This window comes from Chlorocebus sabaeus, chromosome 20 (assembly GCF_047675955.1).
Source record: "Chlorocebus sabaeus isolate Y175 chromosome 20, mChlSab1.0.hap1, whole genome shotgun sequence".
Classification (NCBI taxonomy): Eukaryota; Metazoa; Chordata; class Mammalia; order Primates; family Cercopithecidae; genus Chlorocebus; species Chlorocebus sabaeus.
This window is the reverse complement of record NC_132923.1, coordinates 82,077,925-82,105,482: the sequence shown is the minus strand read 5'-3', so window position 1 is coordinate 82,105,482 and position 27,558 is coordinate 82,077,925. Positions and strand designations below refer to the sequence as shown.

Below are 27,558 nucleotides of genomic sequence, written 5' to 3'. Positions count from 1 at the left end.
CCCAAGCTGGAGTGCAGTGGCGTGATTTTGACTCACTGCAACTTCTGCCTCCCAGACTCAAGCAATTCTTCTGTCTCAGCCTCCTGAGTAGCTGGGATTACAAGCAAGCGCCACGATGTCCGGCTAATTTTTGTATTTTTAGTAGAGACAGGGTTTCCCCATGTTGGCCAGGCTGGTCTTGAACTCCTGACCTCAAATGATCCGCCTGCCTCAGCCTCCCAAAGTGCTGGGATTACAGGCGTGAGCCACCGCCCCTGGCCAAACTTTCCTTTCTTCTTAAAGCTGAATAATATTTCATTTCATGTACATACTACATTTTGTTTATCCATTTGTCTGTTGACTGACAGTGTAAAACCCACTCTTTTAACCACCATGCTTACCTAGCTCTTGTGACCTGATGGTTGTCATGAGGCAGGTCTGGGCTATCACCAGGGTCTGTATAGTGAGGGTCAGAGGCAGGAGGCTCATTGTCTGCTTGGATAGTGTGAAGGTTAAGGAGGGTTTCCTGGAGGAGATGACATTTAAGCTGAACCTGAAAGTTTGCCAAATGAACAAGAGGCAGCATCGACATCCTAGGTGCTTTTGTCATCTTTTCTGCCACTCCAGGTGGGCTGTGAGTTGGGAGAAGGGACCATGTCACGTTGGCATTGCACCCCCAGGTGCCCCAAGAAGTGGGGATGGGATGGATGAATAAACACTGCCTGGCTCTGCAGGTACTAGCAGAATGTGTCACCTCCAGGGAGAACAACCCTGGCCTTGGGGTTAGGAGTCCTGGGTTCCAGCCCCAGCTCCACCCAGTTCTAACTCCAATTTCCCTGACCATGGTGAGGGAAAGAGAAAGGAAAACTACCATTTCTTACAGGCCTACAATGTGCCAAACACTTGTGTTGACCTCTTTCAAATGTTATCTCACTAATCTGCACAGCAACCCTGCCGAGAAGGATTTGTGACACCCATGCTTAGGGGAGTTAAGGGGAATTTTTCAAGGTCACAGAGCTCAGAGAGTCCAGAGAGATTCAGAGCAGGCCTGCTGGACACAGTCCTCTATTTTGGTCAGCCTCTTGGGAGAGGCACTTCTAAGTCTGTTAGTGGTTACCACATGGGTTCTTGTATGAGAGGAGGGAGGTTGGATCTTACCAGACCTTATGGGGCATTCCTATGTCCACCACAAGGTCAGGGACTCTAGGTTTAACTTGTCCCCAGCATTCCCTGGACTCCTGAGCAGCGGCCCTTCCTCCCTGCAGCAAGGGTCTTCGCCCAGGTTCAGTATTCTCCACCTCCCCAGAAGAGGTGTCTGCTCCTGGCCAGAGTCAGCCCCCCATTAAAGCCGTGGTGCTTTGATGTAGCTCAGACGCTGCCCCCCACCCCCAGCTCATCCCCTCTGCCCTGGCTTCCTGTCACCCTCTCTGCTGTGATGGTGTGTGTGCTCCCTTCTCCCAGTGGCAGTGAACTCCTTAAGGGAGCTGTGCCACCTTGGGCAAGTCACTTAACCTGCCTGTGCCTCAGTTTCCTCACCTGTAGTATGGCGATGATGACCATCTCCTAGAGTTTTGATGAGGATAGTGAGTTCACATAAAGCACTTAGAACAGTGCCTGGCACATAGGAAGTGCTATCTGTGAGTCAGTTAAATTGCTGTTAGGGTTCTCGTGACTCTTTTCCGTGTCTCCAGTGCCCAGCCCAGAAGCTGTGCACAGCAGGCCTGAATATTGGTGGTGTAAATTGGTGGAGGGCGGGGGATAGGTGGAACCCCTCCTTTTCTGCCTCCTCCCCCTGGTGACCTGTCCTGCCCCCTCCTCCAGCTCTGCCTCTCCCCAGCTCTTTCCTCCCACAATGCAGACCCATGGGCCCCACAGTCACAGGAGATGTCAGGCAAGAGCATGGAGGGGAGAAGCGTTTATGAGAGTGATGCAGTGGGCATTGAAGACCTGTTGGCTGCTGTGGGTGCGGAGGCCAGTGAGGGAGAGGAGGGAGATGAGGGTGAGGCTGGTGTGCAGCTTGGACGATGGGGGGCTGGTAGTGCTAACCCTGCCACAGGGAGTGCAAGAGGAGGGCACGCCTAAGGAGGAAAGGAGTCAAGTTTCTTTTCTTTTTTAGATGGAATTTCACTCTTGTCACCCAGGCTGGAGTGTAGTGGGGCCATCTCAGCTCACTGCAACCTCCACCTCCCGGGTTCAAGTGATTCTCATGCCTCAGCCTCCTGAGTGGCTGGGATTACAGGCACCCGCCACCACGCCCAGCTAATTTTTGTATTTTTAGTAGAGACGGGGTTTCCCCAAGTTGGCCAGGCTGGTCTCAAACTCCCGACCTCAGGTGATTTACCTGCCTCAGCCTCTCAAAGTGCTGGGATTACAGGTGTCAGCCACCTCGCCCGGCCGGCCTTCCTTCCTTCCTTCCTTCCTTCCTTCCTTCCTTCCTTCCTTCCCGTTCCTTCCTTCCTTTATTTTCTCCAGGTGGAGTCTTGCTCTTGTTGCCCAGGCTGGAGTGCGGTGGTGTGATCTTGGCTCACTGCAACCTCCGCCTCCTAGGTTCAAGTGATTCTCCTGCCTCAGCCTCCCGAGTAGCTGGGGCGCATGCCACCACACCTGGCTAATTTTTTGTATTTTTAGTAGAGATGGGGGTTTCACCATGTTGCCCAGGCTGGTCTCGAACTCCATACCTCAGGTGACTCACCCACCTTGACCTCCTGAGTTGCTGGGATTACAGGCATGAGCTACCGTGCCCAGCCCGAGCCAAGATTCATGTTGGACCTGAACTCATGCAGCAAGCAGTCCCTAAGCACATATTCCGCACCAGAGTTGATGTCAGTTAACAGGGGCCCATGGAGGAACAACTCAGGTTTTGTCCTCAGAGAAGCGCCCCGTTGGACAGGGGAGGCAGATGGAGGCACTGAAGGTTTCCAGGTGTTGCTTCGGGAGGAAGCCCAGGGCACCTAGGGCCCCAGGGAAGGAGGCACTCAGCCTAAATGAGGCCAGGGGCAATGTCAAGCCTAGCTTCAAGGCTCTGAGTTTTGGTTGGAACCCTGTGAGGTGGCAGGGGTCAGAGTGGAGGTGGCATCCCAGCAGAAGGGCATTTTGCCAGCACAGAAGGGGTGGAACAGCCTGGGTAGTTCAGGGAACAGGGGACAGCTTGGTTGGAAGCTGGCTGGCTGGTGGTGAGGGTGTGGGCTGGGGGGTGGGCATGCTGCTGTTAATGAGGCCACAGGGCAGGCAGAGGCCTGACAGTAAAGGCAACAACGGGCAGTCATAGGGGCTTGGGGCTGGAGAGTGACACACTCAGCTTTGCCGCACGATGCTGATGGACACCAGATGGAGACTTCCAGCAATCTGTTGGTTTCGCAAGTCTGAAGCTCTGGGCAGAGCTGAGCCTGGTATCCAATGTGCAATCCCAGTGCATGGGAGGCCAGGGGGCTGCCCTGCCCGCCTCAGCCTGGGAAGTAATGACCCTTTGCTCCCTCAGCTCCTCCAGATGGAGCAGGTGCGCCGGATCCCCGAGGAATACTCTCTGGGGCGGATGGCAGAAGGCCTGAGCCACCATGACCCCATCATGAAGGTGCTGTCCATTCGAGGCCTGGTCATCCTGGCCCGCAGGACTGACAAGGTGAGTGGGAGGCGGAGCAAAGCCTGGCCCACCCAGGCCCCAGGCTGGAGGAAGGACAGAGCTTGGCCATTATAGTCCCTGAGAAGCCCACAGCTGGAATCAGAGACCATTTCTATCTCAGCCTCAGTTGCTCCATCTCTAAAATAGATATCCTTTAAAAATCTATCTATTTTATTCATTTTGAATAGTTTCTAATCTAGGTTTTTCGCAATAATTCTAAAGGCAGTGTGTATAGGAAGGGCAAAGGGTAGCACAAGTATTCCTATTTTACAGATCACGAAACTGAGCCCAGATTGTTGGTGCATCATTAGCATTTTTAAAAGTGCTTTGTTTTTCTCTACCAGGCATTGTTGCAGTTCATGATGTAGCTGCTATGAAAGGACAGAACATAGACTCAGAAAGCTAACTAATGTCACAGCGTGTCATCTGCCTAGAACCAAGGAAGGGGGTAGACAGCAAAGGGCCTCAGGGGTCCCAGCCAAGGAGTCAGTGAGGCCAAAGAGGGCTTTGAGGAGCAGCAAGAGGTTGGGTGAGGGTATTCCAGGCAGGTGGGACGGCATAGGCCAAGGCCTGGAAGTGGGGATTGGGTCACCAAGTTCATTTCAGTGAATCAGAGGCTGGGTCTCTTCCTACTTGCTAGCTCAGGTAGGAGCCCTCATCCCAAATGCTCCTGCCCCGCAGACTGCCAAGGTGCAGGCCCTCCTGCCCTCCATGGTGAAGGGCCTGAAGAATGTGGATGGGATGCTGGTGGTGGAAGCGGTCCACAACCTCAAGGCCGTCTTCAAGGGGCGGGACCGGAAGCTGATGGACAGTGCGGTCTATGTGGAGATGCTGCAGATCCTGCTACCGCACTTCAGCGACGTGAGGACCCCACAGAGCGAAGGAGCGGGAGGGATCGAGGGGGGGGTTCTTTACTACCTTGGGGGCTGCATTGCCTCCTGTGCCCCCAGTGGGACCTGGGAAGGGATGGGTCAGCCTACTGGGAGAGGAACTTTGTCCCAGCAGGTCCACATCTTTTTGTAAAGGTTCCTTATTCTAACTGGTTCTGACGGAGGAAGCCCTTTCACAATCGAGTCTTCCCAGAGAGGATCATCTTATTGTGACTGGTTCATCTAGAGGGGGTACTTTTTGTTTTAAAGACAGGGTCTTGGTCTGGCACCCAGGCTGGAGTGCAGTGGCAAGATCCCAGCTCGACCTGGCTTAAGCAATTCTCGCACCTCAGCCTCCTGATAGCTGGGACTATGGGCATGCACCACCAATGCCCAGCTAATTTTGCATTTTTTGTAGAGATGGGAGTCTCCCTATCTTGCCCAGGCTGGTCTTGAACTCCTGGACTCACGTGATCCCCCCGCCTCAGCCTCCCAAAGTGCTGGGATTACAGGCATGAGACACAGCACCTGGCCAGATTTTTTTTTTTTCTTTAAACTGCCCCTAGCAGAGGACGGGAGGAAGGCATTTTCCTACTTAGCACTCAGGTGCCTTTTAGGTTAGTGGGGGCCTGGCTGGGAAGAGTCAGGAGAGCTCCAGACCTAGGCTTGAGTGAGGGGAACAATGGCTCTGGATCAGCTGCAGTGAGTGGTGTCCCAGAGGAGGGACCCCCTCTGAGCCTTTGGTCTTCCCCAGTCACGAGAGGACGTGCGCTCTTCCTGCATCAACCTGTATGGGAAGGTGGTCCAGAAGCTTCGGGCACCACGCACCCAGGCCATGGAGGAGCAGCTGGTCAGCACCTTGGTGCCCCTACTGCTGACCATGCAGGAGGGCAACGCCAAGGTGAGCCAGGTGAGTGTGCATGAGCCCTGCACCCTCTACCCCTCCCTCGGGCCCTGTGGGTGCACCTCTTTTTACCTTAACCAAGCCAGAGTCGCAAACAATCCTGGGGGCGGTTATGTATGTCCAGCCATGTCTGTTTTCTAAAGGTGCCCACATCAGGATTCTTTCTCAACATGGCCAGCTTCTGGTCATAGCTGATGCATAAAAAAAGAAAAAGGTCCTAAATCATGTGCAAAATAAAAATAAAATAATAGTAATTTAAAAAATTAAAAATGGTCAGCTTCACTTGTACAATTTCAAAAAGAAACTGAGTTTTCAAAATCCCTTTTTCTGGACCATAGTCTGGCTGTCCACAGTTCTGATATTTTCTTCCTATTGGTTCCCAGAAATGTGTGAAGACCCTGTTACGCTGTTCTTATTTCATGGCTTGGGAGTTGCCAAAAAGAGCTTATAGCCGGAAGCCCTGGGACAACCAGCAGCAGACAGTGGCCAAAATTTGCAAGTGCCTTGTGAGTGCTCCCAGAGAGTAGAGTGGTTCCCTACAAGCGTGTTGGAGGTGCCTAGTTCTGTGTCTCTCTCTTCCTTCTTTTCCCGCCAGCATCCTATTTCCATGACCAATTACAAGAAGTTGTTGGCTCTGGAATGTTCATCTCCACCTCTGGCTTCTCTCCCAACTTCTAGTGTTCTCTGTTCAGTGGCTTCCTGCATACCTCACAGGCACTTCAAGCTCAGTTTGTCTCTTTTGAGCCTGTGCCTTTTCCTTTCAATTCCTCCTTTCCCCTCTATATCCCCCAAGCAGAAACCTAGAATCATCTTGGGCTCCTTCATCTCCCTCACCCTCCACACTTGATCAATCTTGAATATCCCGAGTATCTTGGAATCTGCTTTTCCCTCCCCACCCTGCCGCTGTCATTGCCCTTAATTCAGGGCACCGACATCCCTTGGTTAGGCTAATTGGCCCAGCCACCCAAGGGATCTCCCAGTCTTTAACTTCATCCGCTCCAATCCATTTCCCACCCAGGCCATCAGAATGGTCTTGTTAAAACACAGTCTGCTTGTATGAGATCTCTGCCTCAAGGGCCGCAGTGGCTCCTTTTCTACAACATCAATTCCCAGAGTGTATTACCTGCAACACCAGTCTCATAAAATACGCCCCAGAGGGAGGAAAAGAAGTTTGAAGACAAGTAAGTTTGGGAAATACTGCACTGACATTCTGCTCTTGGAGATTTGCAATGACATCAGGATACTAAAGGCTCTGAGATGTTTTGTGCTGAGGAAATGTGTTCATGGTTATCTATATAATAGTTTCCCAAACTTATTTAACCACAAAGCTTCCTTTCTCGGTGATACCTGTGAACATTATGAGGTAGGAGCAAGCCACGCACACACACACACACACACACACACACACACACACACACAGAAGCACAACTCTGCAGGATACAGCCTAGTCCTCCACGTGTCATTTGGGAAGCTTTGCCTGCGGTCTCAATCTACCTTCCCTGTTGTTGTGGGCAGCAGTGAGCATATGAGGGAGTGCCCCTAGGACCAATACCCGTGGAAGGGAGCGGAAGAAACAGGAATAACAAAGGGAGAAGTCAAGTTGCAATGTAGCTTCAGCAGAGGTCTCAGCCAACACTGCCATGAGATTCCCAAATTTGGTCCGGGGGTCAGGTCTGTACACTCCTGTATTCATCTGTCACTGGATGCCAGTCACCCTGGGAAGGACTTGACCTTGGGCCAGGCAGTTCTCAGTCCAGGTGATGCCCAGAATTGGGGGAATTAATCCCTTCCGTGTGAAGGGACATCTGACTGGGGAGTCCATCACTCTCTACACCAATCTAACATAAATACACAAAGCCACAAATTGTTACTGGACTGAGAAAAGCTCCTCGGCCACCACCGTTATCAGTAATGCTCAAAGCCTCTGCAATTGAGGGTCTAATGATATTACCATCACATTCCAGTGGGAAATAGAGGTCTGGAGGAAGTGCCTGCCAGGGTCACTAATTCAAATGCTTACGGTGGCCAGTGACCAGGCAGATAATCATGAGTGGTGTGGAAGTGGTGGTCCCTGAGCAACCTAGAGAGCCCAGGCCCCACTGAAGGTAGGGGTGAAGAGTTCAAGCTCACCGTGTAGGCCCCTCTCTTGCCAGCTCCTCTGGTTTCATGAGAAAAAGTAGAAACCTTTTTTTTTTTTTTTTTTTTTTGAGACAGAGTCTCACTCTGTCATTCAGGCTGGAGTGCAGTGAGTGGTGTGATCTCGGCTCACTGCAACCTCCACTTTAGGGGGCTCAAGAGATTCTCCTGTGTTGGCTTCCCAAGTAGCTGGAATTACAGGGGTGCGCCTCCACACCCAGCTAATTTTTTTGTGTTTTTAGTAGAGATGGGGTTTCACCATGTTGGCCAGACTGGTGGTCTCGAACTCCTGACCTCAGGTGATCTGCCCACCTCCGCCTCCCAAAGTGCTGGGATTACAGGTGGGAGCCACTGCACCCAGCCTACATTTTTACAGGGCATGAATTAGCATTCAATGTAGCTCCTTTTTTTTTTTTTTTTTTGAGACGGAGTCTCGCTCAGTCACCCAGGCTGGAGTGCAGTGGCGCGATCTCGGCTCACTGCAAGCTCCGCCTCCTGGGTTCACGCCATTCACCCAAGTAGCTGGGACTACAGGCGCCTGCTGCCACGCCTGGCTAATTTTTTGCATTTTTAGTAGAGATGGGGTTTCACCGTGTTAGCCAGGATGGTCTCGATCTCCTGACCTCGTGATCCACCCGCCTCGGCCTCCCAAAGTGCTGGGATTACAGGCGTGAGCCACCGCGCCCGGCCTTTTTTTTTTTTTAATGGAGTTTCACTCTTGTTGCCCAAACTGGAGTGCAATGGTGTGATCTCTGCTCACCGCAACCTCCAACTCCTGGGTTCAAGTGATTCTCCTGCCTCAGCCTCCTGAGTAGCTGGGATTACAGGCATATGCCACCACGCCCTAATTTTGTATTTTTAGACGGGGTTTCTCCATGTTGGTCAGACTGGTCTCGAACTCCTGACCTCAGGTGATCTGCCCGCCTTGGCCTCCCAAAATTCTGGGATTACAAGTATGAGCCACCACACCTGGCCAGATGTAGCACCTTCTAAACACTGTGCTTGTCATTGCTCTGCAGGCTACTGTGGCCCGTGGCTGCCAGCTTGTGACCTCTACAGGTCCTCAGTTTCTTCTTTGAGTCCGCAGTTTCTTCTTTGTTCTTCAGGCCATCAAGAGCTTGCTCATTTGAAGGTCAATCTCCAGGCTTAGCTTTAAGAAGGGGCTGGTAACCAATTCATTCATTTGTTTATTCATTCATCTGACACTTTTTGGGCACCTGTTGCAAGCCAGGCCCTGTCCAGGGTGCTGAGACTCTGAGCTGAGTGAAACAGCCCTTCTCTTGGGGGAGCTCCAGATACAGTGAGGGGAGATAAATATAGATAATTACAGCATGGTGTCATGAAAAAAGATGAGCAAGATCTGCTAGAAACATCAAGGGTGGTGGGATGGAGCTCTGCCTAAGGGCTGTGGAAGGCTTCAGGGAGGAGGTGGCATCTGAGCTGAGGTTTAAAGGGTGAGAGGGAGTTTATGATGTGAAGAAGAGTGGGAAGGGCACTCCAAATAGGAGCAATTTCTTGTAGAGGGTGCAGATCTGGGGATAGCTGGCCATGTCCTCGGAGTGCAGCATGGTGGGCATGACAGGTGGAGTCAGTGGAAAGAACTGAGACTTGGAAGGAAGGTCAGACCCAGAATATGATCATGAAGCTTTGCAGGCCAGGCCTAGGAGTTTAGACCTTGATATACATAGGTCATCAACAGGAGAGTTATCAGATCAGATTTCTCATCTTCTCCCTCAACAGCTCCTTAGCTGGACAAGCTCCTTAGCTGGACAAGCTCCTTAGCTGGACAACTTTCTCCCACTTTCTACCTGTCAAATGCATCCTGACTACCTCTGTCAGACTATTTTACCCAAAACATGGCTTTCTCACTGTCCTATTAAGAATAAATCAATGTTGTCTTCCTATTTCCTAATGTACGAGTAAGCCCTATTTTTGTCTGGCTTTTAAGGGCTTTTAAGATCCCCTAACTCTCCAGTTTATCCCCATTGCTCTATACCTTGAATCCTTCACCCTTGTCAAACTATCTCCTTACCTATGTCCTTCACATGCCATGTCCATTCCCATCTCTGGCTGGATCTGCATTTTAGAACTTTCACTCTGACTGCAGCACGGGGACAAATTGGAAGAGGAGACACCCAAGGCAGGAACATCATCGAAGTGATTGTTCTAATCAGCTAAGAGGAGATAAGCTCTGGCCTCTGGGGGGCTCATGCAGAGGCAGCAGATGTATTTAGGAGGCAGGGGGTGAGGGTCACCATTCCTACCTTCAAGAAGGGTGGATGGGCAATTGGTTCCTCTGAGGGGCTAGCACTTTTGGGGTTTCTTTTTGTCCTAGGTGAACACCCACCAAGACAGCGCCTTCATATTCCTCAGCCAGAGCCTGGAATATGCCAAGAACTCACGGGCCTCCCTCCGGAAGTGCTCAGTCATGTTCATAGGTAACCTGTCCCGGCATAAGTCATCCTGCTGCCAGGGCTCTGCCTGCTCTCTGATTTGTTTCCTCCCAGACAGCTAGCCCTTCCAGCACTTGGGTGGATGCCCCACTTTGGGTGCAAGGCTTGGCCAGCAGACAGTCATGGTGCAAACTAGAATGGTTTTCCCCGCTCTAAGATCATGGCTTAGGAAGTGAGCCACAGGCTGGGTTCAGTCTGAAGTCTTTGTGCAGGTCACAACCTTGGCAACTGTACATGGCAGAACTGCTGCTTTTCTCTGGAGTACAGCATGGGTACAAGCCTAGCAGGAGCCTGGGCAAATCCCCCATTGCCAACAGCAGGAGGAGCCAAGTACCATGGTGAAAAGAGTCAAGTAGAATCTCAGTTCCATGGTTCCCTTCCTGTGTCACCCTAACCGGATCATTTACTCCTATTGAGCCTCAGTTTCCTCATCTGTAAGATAGGAATCACCTCCTGTTTCACAGACTGAATGAGAATATTTTTTAAAAGCGGGAGAGGGATGGCACATACAGGTGCTCAATGTCAGCAGTCTTCCTTCTTCTATTTCCCATATTCCCAAACTCTGCCTTTTTGAAACAAACAAACAAACAAACAAACAAACAAACAAAAGCACGTTCCCCTTGACCAGAGGCCCCACAGGACCCTTCTGATGGCAAGTGGGTGTGTCTCCTCCCATTACTTACCCCTCCCTCCAAATAACCACATGCCCTTCATCAAGGGCCAGGAGACCTTGTTGCAAAGAGGCTTGGAAATGATCCCATTTGTGAAGTGATATTTCTTTTAGTACCTTTCCCAAGTTAATTTGCTGTTTTCATCCATCCAGTCATCCATCCACCCATCTGCGGGTTTATTTAGCAAACGTTGATTCCCTACTCTGTGAGAGGTATGATGCTTAGGCTAGAACGACAAAGAGCCCTTCAGGAGGTGATGCTGATGAAGGTGTGTGGTGATAGGGGGTGGCTGTTAACATGATCATGCTGGGGCAGAAGAAAAATGCCCAGGACTGGAGGCATCCCTTAGAATGTGAGGGCTGCACAGAGACATCTACTTCCTATGTGCTGATTTCTTTAAATCTTGCTCCAAATTAATCACTTCTAAAATGGAGGGTTGAACACCCTGGGAATCATCTCTATGTCAGGGCCTGTGCTGGGGAAACAGAGTTGAGTAGAGCCTGGATCTGCCCATAGATAACTCCCAGAGCAGTACAGTGATTATTAACCTTTTTTGAGTTATGGCTTTTTTGTGAGACTCTGAAGAAGATTATGAATACTCCCCTGAAAAAAGTGCACATATGTATACAATTTTGCCTGCAATTTTAGGATGCTAAGATCCTTGCCCTCGCACTCTCACCCCTCAGTGGATCTAAGATTAAGTAACTTCTGGTCTGGTGAGAGATAAAATTAATAAATCACAAGTAAAATACAATATGGTACGAACAGATAGAGAAAAGCTCACAGATACTCAGGAAACCTAGAGAAGCACCTAACTTATCCGGAGCAAGGAAGGACTTCCTGGAGGAACCACTTATTAAATTGAATATTCAAGGACAAATAGGAATTACCAGGAAACGAAGTGAGGGGCCAGGGAGGGTGGCTCACTCCTGTAATCCCAGTCCTTTGGGGAGTCAAGGTAAGAGGATCATTTAAGGGCAGGAATTTGAGAGTAGCTTAAGCAATATAGCAAGACCCCATCTCTACAAAAAACAAATACTAAAAAAGTTAGCTGGGCATAGTGGCAAATGCTTATAGTCCTAGCTACTCAGGAGACTGAGGCAGGAGGACTGCTTGAGCTCAGGAGTTTGAGGCTGCAGTGCGCTATGATCATGCCACTGCACTCCAGCCTGGGCAACACTGTCTAAAACAAACAAACAAACAAACAAACAAAAAACAATAGTGAAGGAAGGACCTTCTGAGAGGTACAGCCCATTCAAGGACCTGCAAGTACTGCAGGAGCCAGGCTCACAGGCTGGGAGCAAGGGAGGGATGAGCAATGCCTCAGAGGAGTCATCAGAAACATATCCTTGACCTAGTATAGCTGAGTCTCAGCCCTCCAGGGCCCTGCTATAGCCATGCCTGACAAGTATGCAAGGTGCTCAGTGTCTTACATGTTATTACTGCTCAAATTCCCCGTAGAGGTGGACAGCAGAGGCAGCACTTCCCTGTGTCACAGATGAGGAAACTGAGCCCCAGCCTGGGTACTGAGCTAGCCTGAGGCTGCACTGTCAGAGTCAGCTGCAGCCCAGATACTGCCCCTATCCTGGTGCCATCCTGCCCACTGGACCAGCCATCCTTTTCAGGACCCCTCTTGGGGAATCTGTCCCAGGGTTCAAATGAAGTTTTGTGTCCTCATGTGTGGGGTTGGAGGATAATGGGAAAAGCATCTCTGAGGAGCTCTGGTCTGAGTGGGTTAGGGTGGGGTCAAAGTCAGAAGACAAATGCCCTCACTTCTTGGATTACACTCAAGGGTCCCTGGTCCCCTGCATGGAGAGCATAATGACAGAAGATCGTCTGAATGAAGTGAAAGCTGGTAAGTCATGCCCCGTGTTGGTGAGATTTCAGGGGACAGTGAGAGAGGGAGTAGAATCACAGTGGATAATAGGGAAAGGGAAGGGATGTGTCCCAAGACAAGGGTCTTCAACTCAGTTCAGTTGTACTAGTTTTTTGTTTGTTTGTTCGTTTTGAGATGGAGTCTCACTCTGTTGGCCAGGCTGGAGAGAAGTGGCACGATCTTGGCTCACTGCAACCTCCCCCTCCTGGTTCAAGTGATTCTCCTGCTTCAGCCTGGCAAGCAGCTGGGACTACAGGCATATGCCACTGTGCCTGGCTAATTTTTGTATATTCAGTAGAGACAGGGTTTCACCATGTTGGCCAGGCTGGTCTCGAACTCCTGACCTCAAGTGATCCACCTGCTTCTGCCTCCCAAAGTACTGGGATTACAGGCATGAGCCACTGCGCCTGGCCAGTTTTACTCGTTTTTAATCCAGGATGAGTACAGCATTAAGTACCACTGGGTTACCAAGAGACAGAACACAGCCTCACCCTAGGGGAGCTCACAATCTCATTAAGGAAATGAGGCTCAAAAGCGAGACCGAAAGCCGTTTAGTGCAGGGTGACTCTTAAGTGGGGACTGACTCACTTTGTAACCGAGGAATACGATGACAGCATTAAGGTAGGCTGGGACAGTCCAAGAAGGCTTCCTGGAGGAGGCGGATTTTGATTCAGGCTCTGAAAAATGTGAATAATTTGAAGTGCCAGGAGGAAAGGGATATGAGGGGATGCCAAGCAGAGGGTGCTTAAGCCAAGGCATGGAGATGGAAAGAATTAGGTATGAGACCCACATGGGGCCCTGGATCTTAACAGGAGGCTTCTCCCTTCCCCATGATGCAGCTCTGGAAAACTTGAGACATGACCCAGAAGCATCAGTGTGCATCTACGCGGCCCAGGTCCAGGACCACATCCTGGCCAGCTGCTGGCAGAACTCCTGGCTGCCGCATGGGGACTCGTGGGTGTGTTACCCGGCCACCACGCACCACTGGAGCTCCAGCTGTGAGAACCTGCCCACTTCCCACCAGCGGCGCTCCTGGATCATGCAAGCACTGGGCTCCTGGAAGATGTCCTTGAAGCAGTGATGTCCCTGAGCCCCCAACCCTCCTCAGGGTGGTTGAGCTCCAGCCATGCTCCCTATAAATGTCATGTGGCTTACCTCTCTATCTTGATTGTTTCCTTTTGGGACATCCCCCAGGCTCTGGAGCAGTCATCACTTTGAGAGGAGTTTGTGTTGGTTTGTTGGCTCAGTCAATAACTATTGACCTACGTAGTCTGTTTTGCCCATATTGTATAAGTGAGGAAGCAGAGGGATGAAGTCGCTTCCCCAGGGCCACACAGTGAGTCTGCTGGATGTCTCAGTTTCCCCTGCCCCATATTATAAGAACAAAAGGAGATGACGATTTGGGTGGCTGTGGGGGGAAGGGAAAAAAGGGAAAGAAGAGACAGCCCCACCCCCACAACATCATGCATATCCCAAAACCCTGAATTCTGAGTCCCGCCCTTGGGTCTCTGCCCAGTAATTGGCCACCACAGATTCTAGCAGCATTTACTGAGCACCTAATCTGGGCCAGCCCTGCTCTGGGTGCCACGATACACGTATGAATAAGACCCAGTCCCAGGCCCTAGCAGTTCATAGTCTGATACAGTGGTTCTCAGCCAGGGGTGATTTTGATCCCCAGGTAATATTTAACAATGTCTGGACATGTTTCTGGCTGTTACACTTGTGGGGGCTGGGGGGTATGCTATTATCATCTAATGGGTAGCAGCCAAGGATGCTGCTAAACATCCTACTCTGCTCAGGACAGTCCTTCAACAAGGAGTTCCCCGTCCCATTTGTTGAAAGTGCCATGGTTGAGAAACTTTGGTCTCATGAAAGTGTCAGAAACATATACAGACACCAACAGCACAGCAGGTCAGTATGGGGGCTGTGGCGTCCCGAGGAGGTACACAGACCATCTGGTGGTGAAATGTCAGATAAGGCTTCCCAGGCAAGAAACTCCCCTGCAGGGGGTTTGGAAAGAGCATGTATGGAAGGGAGCAGGACACATGGGACCAAGGAACAACTGCAGTCCTGCAGTGCACAGAGCCCAGAGAGAGAGGGGAGAGGAGTTCCAGGCTAGAGCCAGGGAAGCCCTGGAGGCTGTGTTAAGGAGGGAGACTTCATTCAGCTAGGAGTGGGAAGGCACTGTGGGCTGCTAAGCAGGGGAGGGATGTAGGCAGATGCCTGCTTTAGAAGGCGCCTCCTCCTAGGGATACAGGAAACCTCAGGCACTGCTGGTGAGATGGTAAATTGGTGCAGCTCTTCTGCAATCTGTAGACATCTGTCATTATTCGGTCACTTCTGTCTTACTAAGTTCATGCATACCCACGACTGAGCAGTTCCACTCGTAGATACCTAGCTCGGGGGAATCTTCCACAGGTCCATAAAGAGAGATGCACGAGGAAGTTGATCAGTGTTCTTTGTGGTGATGGGGAAAGGAGGCAGCCTGGGAATCTGTCCCTTGGGAGAAGATGTGTGCTGTGGGGCCCTGCACAGCAGTTAGGAGCTGCTAGATGGGACCTAAAACCCAGTGCTGAGGGGAAAAAGTGTATCAAGAATGTATACAAAAAAGTTGACCAGGCACGGTGGCTTACTCCTGTAATCCCAGCACTTTGGGAGGCTGAAGCAGGTGGATCACCTGAGTCAGGAGTTTGAGACCAGTCTGACAAACATGGTTAAACACCATCTCTATTAGAAATACAACATTAGCCAGGCATGGTGGCACATACCTGTAATCCCAGCTACTTGGGAGGCTGAGGCAGGAGAATCGCTTGAACCTGGGAGGCGGAGGTTGCAGTGAGCCAAGATTGTGCCATTGGACTCCAGCCTGGGCAACAAGAGTGAAACTCTGTCTAAAGTATATATATATATATACACACATACACATACACACACACACACACAAGAATTCACATTTTGCAAGAACACTTAGAAACTGAGAAGACACAGTAAACACACTAGAGGCCAGGTGTGGTGGTTCATGCCTATAATTCCAACACTTTGGGAGGCTGAGGCGGGAGGATCGCTTGAGACCAGGAGTTCAAGACCAGCCTGAGGCAACATAGTGAGACCTCCATCTCTATAAAACAAAACAAAACAAATGCTAATAAAACATGCTAGAATGATTGATTAGGGTAAGGAGGAGGGCTTTGTGGTATAAAAGGGAGTAAATAAAAAAGGAAGCAGAAACAGCTCACTATGTCGTGGAGTGAAAGGACTGGATGGCAGTGTGGACAAGAGCACCATCAGGGAGACTTAGCCAGAAACTGCTGAGGGAACAGTGGCCAGACCTTGCAGCATAAAATGGAGAGGATGGCCAGGCCTGCAGGAGACTGAGGAAGGGGACTTTCAGGGCCTAGTAGTTGACAGAATGGAGGAGGGAGGAGGGAGAGGGAGGCGTTGAGTCTGGCACCCAGATTTCAGGGTGGATGACTGAGCCAATGGAGCCCACATCGAGTGGTGAACCCAGGACCAGGAGCAGGCTGTGGGGCAGGGGATGAGTTCAATTTGGACATAGTAAGCTTAAGGGACTGTGCAGCAAGCTAGTGGAGATATCCACAGGGCCGTTGGCTGCTGCTGTGGTCTGAACACTGTGTCCCCCCAAATTCATATGAAATCCGAACCCCCAAGGTCATTATATTAGGAGGTGGGGGCCTTTGAGAGGTGATTAGGGATTAATGAATGGGATTAGTGCCCTTATGAAAGAGCCTTCACAGAGCTCCCTCACCACTCACACCATGGGAGGACACTGAAAAGATGGCATCTGTGAACCAGAAAGCAGGCCCTCACCAGGCACCAAATCTGCCAGGCCTTGATCTTGGACTTCCCAGCCTCCACAACTGGGAGAAATAAATGTTTGCTGTTTACACACCACAGAGTTGATGGTATTCCATTATAGCAGCCTGAACAGACTATGGCGGCCACAAAGGGACACAGATGGAGCTCAGTTGAGGGACCTGAGACAGAAGCAGATTTGGGATTCATCTGTGTGTAGGGGCTGGGGTACAATTTCCCTGAGAGAGTATGTAGAGTGAGACATCAGCCTGTGGAGCACCTAACTTAAGCTCCTCTTGGGGGTTAGGAGCCCATGATGTTGACCACACAATCATCTTCTAATAAATGGTAGCACAGGCCATTGGTATTCTGGGCCTGGGAGAGTGCGTAGGAACTGGGGGAGATTCATTTGCGCAATCCTTCCTATCAGGAAGAATGTTCACAAACATTGCCTCCTTGGAGTCTTACAGTAGCCCTGTGGATTATGGGGAAGGCAGACTGGCTTTATTGCCCACATTCCACAGATGAGGACACAGCTTAAACAGGGATGGGCCTTGCCCAAGGTCCTGCAAGGGAACTAATGGAAGTGTAGGTTCCAAAGATCTCAAGACTCCTATACCTGAATCCTTTCCACCCAGAACCACTTCTGCTTTCATGGGCTAGGACCCAGGCCTAGGGTGGCCCTGACAGATGACAGCTGCTATATTTTGGGTCTGGGTGGCCCCTAAGCACAGCAAAGGCTGATTGACTCAATTATCGGCCAAGACCCCTAATTAGTTTTGAGTTGGAAGGTTCAGAGTGTGCTGGGCAAGTCACTTTGCTTCTCTTAGCTTCCCCTATTGTTACCTGTAAAATGGGTTTATACCTCACAGTGTTCTTACGGGAATCAAATGAAAAAAAAAAATGAAAGCAAAAAGACTCTGTAGGCTCTGGACTCAGTAAAGGAAAATATGATGAAGAGGAGAATAAGGGAGGAAACCAGGGTTAGGGAGCAGGGCTGGAGGAGGAAGTGTGGAAAAGGAGTTTGGATTTGGAGGAAAGGGAGCACTAGGACCAGGTGTTCTGCTGGGTGTGGGAGAATCAGAAGGGAAAAGTTAAAGTCCCGGCACTGGAAGGCTCATGGTCCCCATGCGCCACCCTTAGCCCTGCTGTCTCCATCCCCGTATCAAAGAATAACCACCCTGCCAGCCCCACTGCTGGGCTTCAGATCTCTCCCTTCCCTTGGTCTCTTATCAGCATCCTCCTTGTCAATCTCTTAACCAACCTCCCCCCATCAATGCTTCACCTGGCACCCAGGCCTTCCTAAGACAAATGTGCTCACGGCCCTTGGTCCTTTTAGGTGTTTTCAGCGGCTCATTATCCTCTGCAGGACCAAGGCTAGTAAGGTAGGCAGGCCTTCTGGCCCCTACCCACTTGTCACACCTCTTTTTTTTTTTTTTTGAGGTAGAGTCTTGGTCTGTTGCCCAGACTGGAGTGCAGTGGCGTGATCTTGGCTCACTGCAACCTCTGCCTCCCGGATTCAAGCGATTCTCCTGCCCCAGCCTCCCCGGTAGCTGGGACTACAAGTGCGTGCCACCATGCCCGGCTAATTTTTTGTATTTTTAGTAGAGACAGGGTTTCACTCTGTTAGCTAGGATGGTCTCGATTTCTTGACCTCATGAACTGCCCGCCTCGGCCTCCCAAAGTGCTGGGATTACAGGCATGAGCCACTGGCCACACCTCTTAACACTTACAATACCCAGCATGGCAGCCGGTGCACACCTCCACGCTTCTCTCCACATGTGAGCTCCCACCACCTAAAACGCTGAGTCCTCTATCCATCTGCAGAGACCTTCCTCAGCTCTGATCTCAGCTCTGCATCACCTTGAATCCCACCCCTCTGAGCCTTCACTGAGCAGACCTGTGACCCAAGGCCAGTTTAGATTGGTGTGCTTCCTGTCTGCTTTTCATTTCAGACCAGGCTAGGAGCTCCCCAAGGCTGTAGCCCCGGGGAACTTCAGCCATTTGCTGGCCGGTAGGGCAGCTGCAGGAAGCCACAGGGCCTGCCTAACCAGGCCCGCAGCACCTAGACTGGAGACCCTGTTTCCATCTGAGCTGTGGGAGTTAGGGGTGGCTAAGCTCAGAGACAGAGATCTGATCAGACTCTCCTTTCCTCGAAACTCTCCAAAAGGTCCCATCCCACTCTGAGGAAATGGCCAGATCCTCATAGTTACAGCCCCTTTGTCCTCCCACTTCATCATCTCCTTGTCCCCCTTCCTCACTCTGCTTCAGCCCCACTGGCCTCCTTGCTGTTTCCCAAGCACAGAAGACCCTCCTTCATCAGGGTTCCGGCCTGTTCCCTGTTCCCTCTATGGGAATGCCTTTCCCAGACCCCTCCTGGTCACTCCCAGGCCTCTGGCAGAATGTCTACCCATCCTGTTTAAAACTTTTCCCCAGTAGCTCTTGCTACCCCTGACAAACTCTTACATCTCAACTGTCTATTGTCCTTTCCTCCCCACTGCCTTAGCAACTCCTAGAGGGCAGGGATTTCATCTGCTCTGCCCACCACTATATAGCCAGCCACTAGAACAGGCCGGAAGCGCAGAAAGAGCTAAATAAGTATGTGTTGACTGACGAACAAATGAATGAAGTGAGATGGGGGCTTTGGGGATTCCGGCTTACGCACCACCCCAAAAGCATTCGGGCCAGGAGAGGCCACGCACCGCCGAGGAGGGCGGGCCGGGGGAGGAGCGTATTGGCCACGCCTGGTCACGCTCCCAGGCCGGCGGAACCCAAGGCGCGCGGGCATGCGTCGCCGGGAGGACTGAGGGAAGGGCACTCGCGCCGCCGGAAGGGGTGCTCGCTTCAAGGCGCCGGGACCCAGGCTGGAAGGCAGGGTATCAGCTATGGAGCAACCTGGGCAGGATCCCACCTCGGACGACGTCATGGACTCCTTCCTGGAAAAGTTCCAGAGCCAGCCTTACCGTGGCGGCTTTCATGAGGACCAGTGGGAGGAGGTGGGCTGTCCTGGGGTCTCCGCATATGTGTAGGGGCGTGGGGCACGGACTCGTGGGGCACCCGGGTTTTGGGGCGCCTCCCTCAATTCCAGATCTCTGGCGCTGCCAGCCGATGGCTGGTTTCTAGTTGTGTATTGAAAATCGGCTTAGAGGTTTTGAGTTGCTTCTTAAGCTGTCAGTACATTTGAGAACCTAGGTCTTGGAGTCAGGCCTGTGACTCCGCCACTTACTGGCTCTGATATGGGTCAGTTACTTCTCTGAACCCGTTTCCTCATCTGTAAAACTGCCCGAACTATATCAGCAATAGCAAAGATGAAATGAGACAGTTGGTAAAGTGTCAAGACCATAAGGGCGTTCAATTAATGGTAATTCCTGCCGCTCTTGTAGAATATGAGAACTAAAACAATCATTAGAGACCATTACACCACACTCCCATTTTACAGAAGGGAAGCGGAGGCCTGAATGGATACAGCTAGCTGTGATGATTTGCAAATCATGATGAGTAAAAAAACTTTGATAATGAGTCATGGAATTGGATCTGCTCAGTAGAAAAGCTTATTCATGTAGTTCATTCTTAACCATTTCCAGGAATTTGAAAAGGTCCCCCTATTTATGAAGAGAGCACCATCAGAAATTGATCCCAGGGAGAATCCTGACTTGGCTTGTCTCCAGTCAATTATTTTTGATGAGGAGCGTTCTCCAGAAGGTATCTTAACATGACTAATACTTGTTTTGTGTTTCCACTGAATTAAGTGTGGGTTAGAAGGGTTCTGATTGATAACAAGAAGTTAGCCTGAGCTAACTTGTCATTATTCATTCCAACATACTTCTTTGTGTACCTACTAAGTGGTGGGAATTGGGGATACAGGGATGAGTAAGACACAATTCCACCCTCCAAGGTCAGGCTCAGTGAGAAGCCTGTTGTCTTAAAGAATCAAGACAAACTTGTGTTATAAGTGTCAACATGTAGGTGTATACTACAGCGGTAGCGGGTCCTGTTGGAACACTTTAAGGAGCAGGAGTGGATTCACAATAGGTAGGAAATTTGAGCTGAATCTTTGTAATTTTGTAGGCTTTTGCTAGGGTGAGGAGGGGAATTTGCACTCCACAGAATAAACAACATAAGCAAAAGCAGAAGTATAATCAATCCCCCTGTCCCTCACTGATTTCTTCAGTAATTAAAAAAAAATTCTTTTCTTCAGTAGCTAGGATGAGTATACTTTTTTCCTTTGTGCTTCTTTTTTTGGAAAACAGTAATCTACCTTGTAAGATATTTGGAATTAGCATTAAATTTGTGTGACTTTGTCCATGTTGATACCCACTTTTATCGTAACATTGAGTTTCCTTTCCCTATTGGTTTCTTTCCTTCGGTGTATCATATAGTACATTATTGCGTGATTTAGAATCTATTTTTAATGAGACTTTTAAAAGTAGGCAATAGTGATTATTTTTCCTCTTCTTTGCAGAACAGGCCAAGACCTATAAAGATGAGGGCAATGATTACTTTAAAGAAAAAGACTACAAGAAAGCTGTAATTTCGTACACTGAAGGATTAAAGAAGAAATGTGCAGATCCTGATTTGAATGCTGTCCTTTATACCAACCGGGCAGCAGCACAGTACTATCTGGGTAATTTATAAGTGCTTTCTGAAGAATAAACTTATGATACAAGCCATTATGATGGTTAGTGGAGGTTTGAGAACATCAGAGGATGAGGGGCTGTTATCACAGAAACCTAGACTAAGGATAGTTTATTCTGATTGAACTCTGTTCTTCCAAGTTTACATGATAAAAAGAGAAACAGAATGGATTGTGTAATTCTTACTATCTGAACCCAAAAAGTGACTTGGTCACTCTAGTAAGGTGTTTGATGTATGAGGCAGTATGTTCTGAGATTTTTGAGCCCAAGGGCTTCTACTTTCTCAAAAAATGTGTGTTTCTGCCTTATATCCTCTTTTCAAGGATGCTAGCAGGATTAAGGCAGTAGAGATCTTAGGTGAGAGAAGCCATTTTAATCTAAGGGAGAATATCTCAGAGTGTTCTGTGGGAGGTAAAAATATTTTTTGGTTGGGTGCAGTGGCTCACACCTGTAATCCAAGCACTTTGGGAGGCTGAGGTCAGGAGTTCAAGACCAACCTGGGCAACATAGTGAGATCCTGTCTCTACAAAAAAGTTAACTGGGCATAGTGGTGCCTGCCTGTAGTCCTAGCTACTCAGGAGGCTGAGGCAGGAGGTTTGCTCAAGGTTGCAGGGAGCCATAATCATGCCACTTCACTCCACCCTGGGTGACAAAGCGAGACCCTATTTCTAAAAAGTTGCTTGGATGAGGAATTTTAACTCTTTTATTTATTTATTCATTTTTTTTTTTTTTTTTTTTGAGACGGAGTCTCGCTCTGTCGCCTGGGCTGGAGTGCAGTGGCCGGATCTCAGCTCACTGCAAGCTCCGCCTCCCGGGTTTACGCCATTCTCCTGCCTCAGCCTCCCGAATAGCTGGGACTACAGGCGCCCGCCACCTCGCCCGGCTAGTTTTTTGTATTTTTTAGTAGAGACGGGGTTTCACTGTGTTAGCCAGGATGGTCTCGATCTCCTGACCTCGTGATCCGCTCGTCTCGGCCTCCCAAAGTGCTGGGATTACAGGCTTGAGCCACCACACCCGGCCTATTTATTCATATTTTTTACTTTATTACATTTTTTTGTAGAGACAGGGTTTTTCCATGTTGCCTGGGCTGGTCTCGAACTCAGGCTCAAGTGATCCATCCGCCTCAGTCTCCTAAAGTATTGGAATTACAGATGTGAGCCACCGCACCCAGGAGGATGAGGAAGTTTGGAAAATGCTGCTTCTTAGAGATTTGCAGTACACATTAACATGTTAAAGACACTGAGATAGCCTGCAAGAAAATAAATTTACCCTGGGTTTCTCAAATTTTGTAAGCTTCCTCTTCAGTTAACACCTCATGCAGGTTCTGTGGTGTTAAATTTGGGAAATGATTATTTAAGTAGTATTGCTGGTGACTAGTCTTGGTTATGTTAGACCTGTGGGTTTTTTCTTTTTTTTTTTTTTTAATTATTTTTTAAAATTGAGACAGGGGTCTCGCTATGTTGCTCAGGCTGGCCTTGAACTGCTGAGCTCAAGCGATCCACCTGCCTTGATCTCCCAAAGTGCTGGTAATACAGGCTTGAGCCACTGCACCCAGCCTAGACCTGTGTTTGTTATCACAGAATTTATAGAGGACCTAGGACTCTGGGGCTGGTGTGCTGAAATTTCATAACATTGTGCCTTGTGTTGGGTACTCGGTAGACCTTTTCAGTCTGGAAACTCATGTTTCTAGGAAATTTTCTTGAATTCTTTGATATTTTTCTTTTTCTTTTTTACTCTTTTTTCTCTTTTTGGAAATCCTGGCTGCTGATACTTTGGGAACCAAGTAGGAGAAGAGGACCAAGGGCTCAATCTTTAATATTTCCTTTACTGAATCACCCTTGTGCCTGGGGGTTCCAGTCCAAAGACCCACTGTTTTGTTGTCTGCTAGGGTCTGTTGTCTTCCAGCCTTCCATCTGGTGGAATAGGGGAGGAGTAGGTCACTGGTGCAGCAGAGGGGTAAGGGATATGGGACTCTGATTAAGTAGATTTTCAACCCACCTTCACCCCCACTTCCAGAGGTACCTGGTGCCATCAGTTCCTGAGTCCTGGGTACTTTGTAGTTTCTGCAGGACAGCTTCGTAGCTTTTGGTTTAGAATTCAGTTTCCTTAAGCCTGATACATCAGTTACTTGTCCCTTTGTTTTCCAGCTTTCAGACTGTGTTCTGTGTCCTCCTCATTTTCTTTGTCTTCATGGGCCAGAGAGTGGAGATTGAGTTAAATGTATGTGTTCAGTCTGCCTCCTTTAACTAAAAGTCCTTGGATCACTTTCATGTGCATTTTTTTCCATGGTTGAGATCCTGCTGTTCTTCCAGTTTGATATTCAGTTTTTTCACTTAAATTTATAACAAAACAATTTCACCCGTCATTAAAAATCATTTTTGAATGTTATTTCAATAGCTAAAGTTGCATCATATGGACATGCCACTATTTATACTGTTTGCTTTATTAGTCTACTATTGTTGACTATATAGGCTGCTTTTTGGTTTTTATAAATAATGTAAAAACAAATAAAGTCATAATTTTTTTTAATAGTTCTGATTATTCATTAGGCTAAAGCAGGATTTGGCAAACTGTGACTCAGAGTCCACCTCTGGCCCCTTGGCTTGCCATAAACTGAAAATGTTCCATACATTTTTTTTTTTAATTTTTAAAATTTTTTTTAAAGAGACAGGGTCTTACTCTGTTCAGGCTGGAGTGCAATGGTGTGATCATAGCTTAGTGCAATGTTAGACTCCTGGGCTCAAGCAGTTCTCCCACTTCTACCTCCCGAGTAGCTAGAACTATAGGCGTGTACCACCATGCCCAGCAAATTTTTAAAATTTTTTTTGTAGAGAGAGAGAGTCTTGCTATGTTATCCAGGCTGGTCTTGAACTCCTGGTCTTAAGCAGTCCTCTCACCTCGGTCTCCCATAGTACTGGGATTGCAGGAGTGAGCCACCTCCCCAGATGTTTCTGACATTTTTCAAGAATTGTAATAAAACAAAGAAGAATGTGCAATAGACCACATGTGGCCTGCAAAACCTAAAATATTTATCTGGCCCTTTACAAAATATTTTGCTGACCCCTGGGCTAGAGATTTAGGTAAATACTAAACCATTAAGTAATAATTACAGTATACTCCAGAAAGTTAAAGTATACCTCATGGCTTCCTAGTTTGGATAACTGGTATGTGTGTGATTGCATACCTTTTTTTTTTAATGCACTTACAAATATATACATGTGTGTCTAGATATTTAGTTTGGTTTGTTTTTTTTAAAAATAAGCTTCTTCTGTACTCATAGAACTACCACTTAAAACAATATAGAACAGACATCCTACCATATCTCTTACATGAGGATCTATCTCATTCTTTTTAATGGCTGCATAGTATTCAATAGTATGGATTTACCATAATTCATGTAATCATTACCAAATCGAGTATATTTGGGTTATCTCCAGCTTTTCACAATTAAAGTAATGCTGTAGTTAACATGCTTTTACATTTATCCCTGCACATTTGTTCAAGTATTTTTGATGATTTTCCAGAAGAAAATTGTTGGGTCAAAGTATATGCACAAAGTACATGCTAATTTGCTTTCTAGTTTACCCTGAGAGTGCCCCTTTTCCATATCTTTTCTAATACTAGATATTATTTGTCTAACTTTTAGCAATTTCTTAATTTTAATTTCCTAATCAATAGTGATCTTGAACATCTTTTCATGTGCTTACTAGTCATTTACAGTTCTGTAGATTGCCTGTTACAGACATTTTCTAAGGCTCTTGACCAGTACAACCAAAAAACAGTTGCTGTCATTTGTGTTTCCCCAAGATTGTACAACAGTGTCTTTGTCACTATGTATAAAATTTTGGAAACATTTTGATCTTAAAACTTCTCTCTTTTACTAAATGGTGTTTTGTTAGGCAATTTTCGTTCTGCTCTCAATGATGTGACAGCTGCCAGAAAGCTAAAACCCTGCCACCTCAAAGCAATAATAAGAGGTAAGTCTTGTAGAACTGCAGTATGACATTTAAAGCTTTGATATGGAGGTGCTAGGGTGCTAATAAAGTCATCTTATTTTTGCAGTCTGGGTATTAAGTTCCTGTTCCTTATCAGCAGCAACATGCCACTTTTAAAAGAATTCCTCAGAGAATGACTTAACCCTTTATGTTTTTAAGAATTTATAGAGAAATAGAAACCCGTCATTTTAAATTAATAAATAATAAAATTAATTAAAACAAAGCAGTTGCAAAGCCACATTCTGATATTTTTTTCCCCCCAAATTAGCTGATCGAAAGCAAAGGTCTTCAAATGCCATGTTAATGTTAATTAAAAGATAAGTTGTGGGACCTTTGCTGATGACTCTGGTGCTGAGATGTTCTCAGATTATGTTTTCTCTTGTAGTCTGACCTTTCTATGTAATAATAGTGCTTTTATTACTTTTATACTTCACCTTTTCTTTGAGAAGCTCATAGGTGCTTTGCAAACTTTAATTTATTCATCACATATTAATCTTCCCTGCATCCCCATGGACCAGCTTAGAATGCTTTATCAAAATTATGCCTCTTTAAATGTTCATGGTTAAGGGCAGTAGGCAGATCCATGTCCCTCAGCTGTAGGAAAAGAAGATACTGAACAAAGATTGACTGATAAATTGAATCTAGGTAGTCCTGTGGAATTTACTTCAGGCTGGAAGTGTGTAATCCTTGATTCAGTTGTTGGTTTAATTTACAGTGTGACCTTGGCAAGACACCCACTTTGAATATCAGTTTGCTCATCTCTAGAAGATGGGGTTAGATTCTATTGACATCTAAGCCCTTACAATTCTTATATTTTGAAATTCTGTGGAAAACCTAAAGAGGCTAAATGGAGAAAGATGTACATGATAACATTATTATTATTATTATTATTATTATTATTTTTGATGGGGAAGAGGCAGCTTCAACTGGTAGCTGTAAAGAACAAAATTAGGAGAGACCTAATGTCTTTGGCCTTGCTGCTGCCTTGATGAATAGCTGAAGCAAATTCTGCTTTTTCCTCCTTTAAAAAATCATCTGGGAAGGACTTTATTCTTCCTGTTTGTAGATGAGAAACCTAAAGCTTGGATATGCTTGGTCCTTTGTCTAAGGTCTAGCTGGTAAATGACACAGCCAGATTTCTAGCCTTGATCTATATGATTTGCCACTAAGTTACAGCTTTTCCTACTTTAAGAGCCCTTAATACCAGGGAGACTTACAGGAGTTTTGAACTAAATGGACCTTAGGGATTTTTCTGATTTGGGACACAAAAAATATTCTTCCTTGTCTGGGGACTGCAGTATAAGGGGCATTATCCTCCATTTTGCCTTCAGGGTACTGGCTAGTAGTTGGTAGGGGTGGGAGATCTTGCTCAAAGCAGGCTGTTTCCATGCATGTTGTTCTTGGATCCTAAGGGTTCTGGGTTCTGCAGGTGCCTTATGCCATCTGGAACTGAAACACTTTGCCGAGGCCATGAACTGGTGTGATGAGGGACTGCAAATAGATGGCAAAGAGAAGAAGCTTCTGGAATTGAGGGCTAAAGCAGACAAGCTGAAGGTTGGTGACTGTCAGCAGCCAATTAGCATTTGCTAATTAGCATTAATTAGCATTCCCAAGATTGTGTCTCTCAAGTCATTGTAACTTTTTAAAAACAAAACCCAAAACTAGTCCCTACTCTTGGAACTCTATGGAGAATACAGACAAGTAAACAGTTAGAGTGTGATATAGAGGTAAGCAAGGATAGATGGTGTGTATAGTGGTAGTACAGTCATGTGCCACATAACAGTGTTTCATTCAATGATGGAACTCTGCATATATTACAAGTTGCCTACAGTATTCAGTGTAGTTATGTGCTATATAGGTTTGTAGGCTGGGTGCAATAGGCTGTACCATATAATCTAGGTATGTAGCAGGCTATACCATCTCAGTTTGTGTAAGTACATTCCATGATGCTTGTAAAACAATGAGTGCATTTTTCAGAATGTATCCCCATCAATCTGAATGGAGATATGTCTTGTCCAGGGCAAAATTAGATACCTTTACATAACAATGTCACATGTTCAGGGCCAGCTAAAGACTCCTAGTATATATTATATACTTCCATTCCATAGTATAAGCCGTGAAGAGAGACCGAAACCAGGAATTAAGAGACCTTAAGACTAGTTCTGGCTTTCTATTAACAGGCATGTAAGGCAGTATTGCACAGTGGCTAAGAGCTTAGACTCTGGAGCCACTGCCTGAATTTGAAGACTCCTTTCATGACAGTTGTGTGACTTGGACAACTTGCTGATCTTTTTGTGCTTTAGCTACCTCACTAGTAGGAGGAGGATTAAAATACTTCCTACCTTATAGGGTTATTATATAGTTTAGATGGTTTAACATAAGTAATGTTTTTTAAATAGCACCTGGAACATACACACAGTAATGCTATTTTTATGTTGGATATTATTTTGGGTAGTGATGGTATTCCGTTATTATTACTGTTTTTAATCATTATTGTAGCTATTAAGTGCCAGAAATGTCACATGTCATCAGCAATGACCAGAGGTCATTCTGGTCATATGAAATGGTAGAAAAGGTAGATCTCTATGGACCCACATGGCTCAATAACA

General features: G+C 47.6%; 2 protein-coding genes across 10 annotated transcripts in view; both read left to right on the top strand.

The window, feature by feature from the left end:
* Nucleotides 1–13,661, top strand: part of MROH7 (maestro heat like repeat family member 7) — a 62,034-nt gene extending 48,373 nt beyond the window's left edge. For 5 of the 7 annotated variants that reach the window (XM_007978635.3, XM_007978633.3, XM_007978640.3 and 2 more), the window contains 7 exons: nt 3,458–3,598; nt 4,280–4,459; nt 5,222–5,377; nt 5,755–5,877; nt 9,843–9,945; nt 12,424–12,486; nt 13,347–13,661. In XM_007978635.3, coding sequence (XP_007976826.2) covers nt 3,458–3,598; nt 4,280–4,459; nt 5,222–5,377; nt 5,755–5,877; nt 9,843–9,945; nt 12,424–12,486; nt 13,347–13,588 — 1,008 coding nt within the window. In that variant the 3' untranslated portion in view covers nt 13,589–13,661. The remainder of the gene's footprint in view (nt 1–3,457; nt 3,599–4,279; nt 4,460–5,221; nt 5,378–5,754; nt 5,878–9,842; nt 9,946–12,423; nt 12,487–13,346) is intronic. The other 2 variants (XM_007978639.3, XM_007978636.3) reach the window with 2 other exon arrangements.
* A 5,422-nt stretch (nt 13,662–19,083) lies between these two features.
* TTC4 (tetratricopeptide repeat domain 4) overlaps nt 19,084–27,558 on the top strand; it is a 28,406-nt gene continuing 19,931 nt past the window's right edge. For all 3 annotated transcript variants that reach the window (XR_012089666.1, XM_007978628.3, XM_073007263.1), the window contains exons 1-5: nt 19,084–19,316; nt 19,905–20,022; nt 20,783–20,944; nt 24,854–24,931; nt 26,379–26,503. Coding sequence is in view for 2 of the 3 variants with exons in the window: in XM_007978628.3 (XP_007976819.2) it covers nt 19,206–19,316; nt 19,905–20,022; nt 20,783–20,944; nt 24,854–24,931; nt 26,379–26,503 (594 nt within the window). In the remaining variant the exon portion in view is untranslated. The remainder of the gene's footprint in view (nt 19,317–19,904; nt 20,023–20,782; nt 20,945–24,853; nt 24,932–26,378; nt 26,504–27,558) is intronic.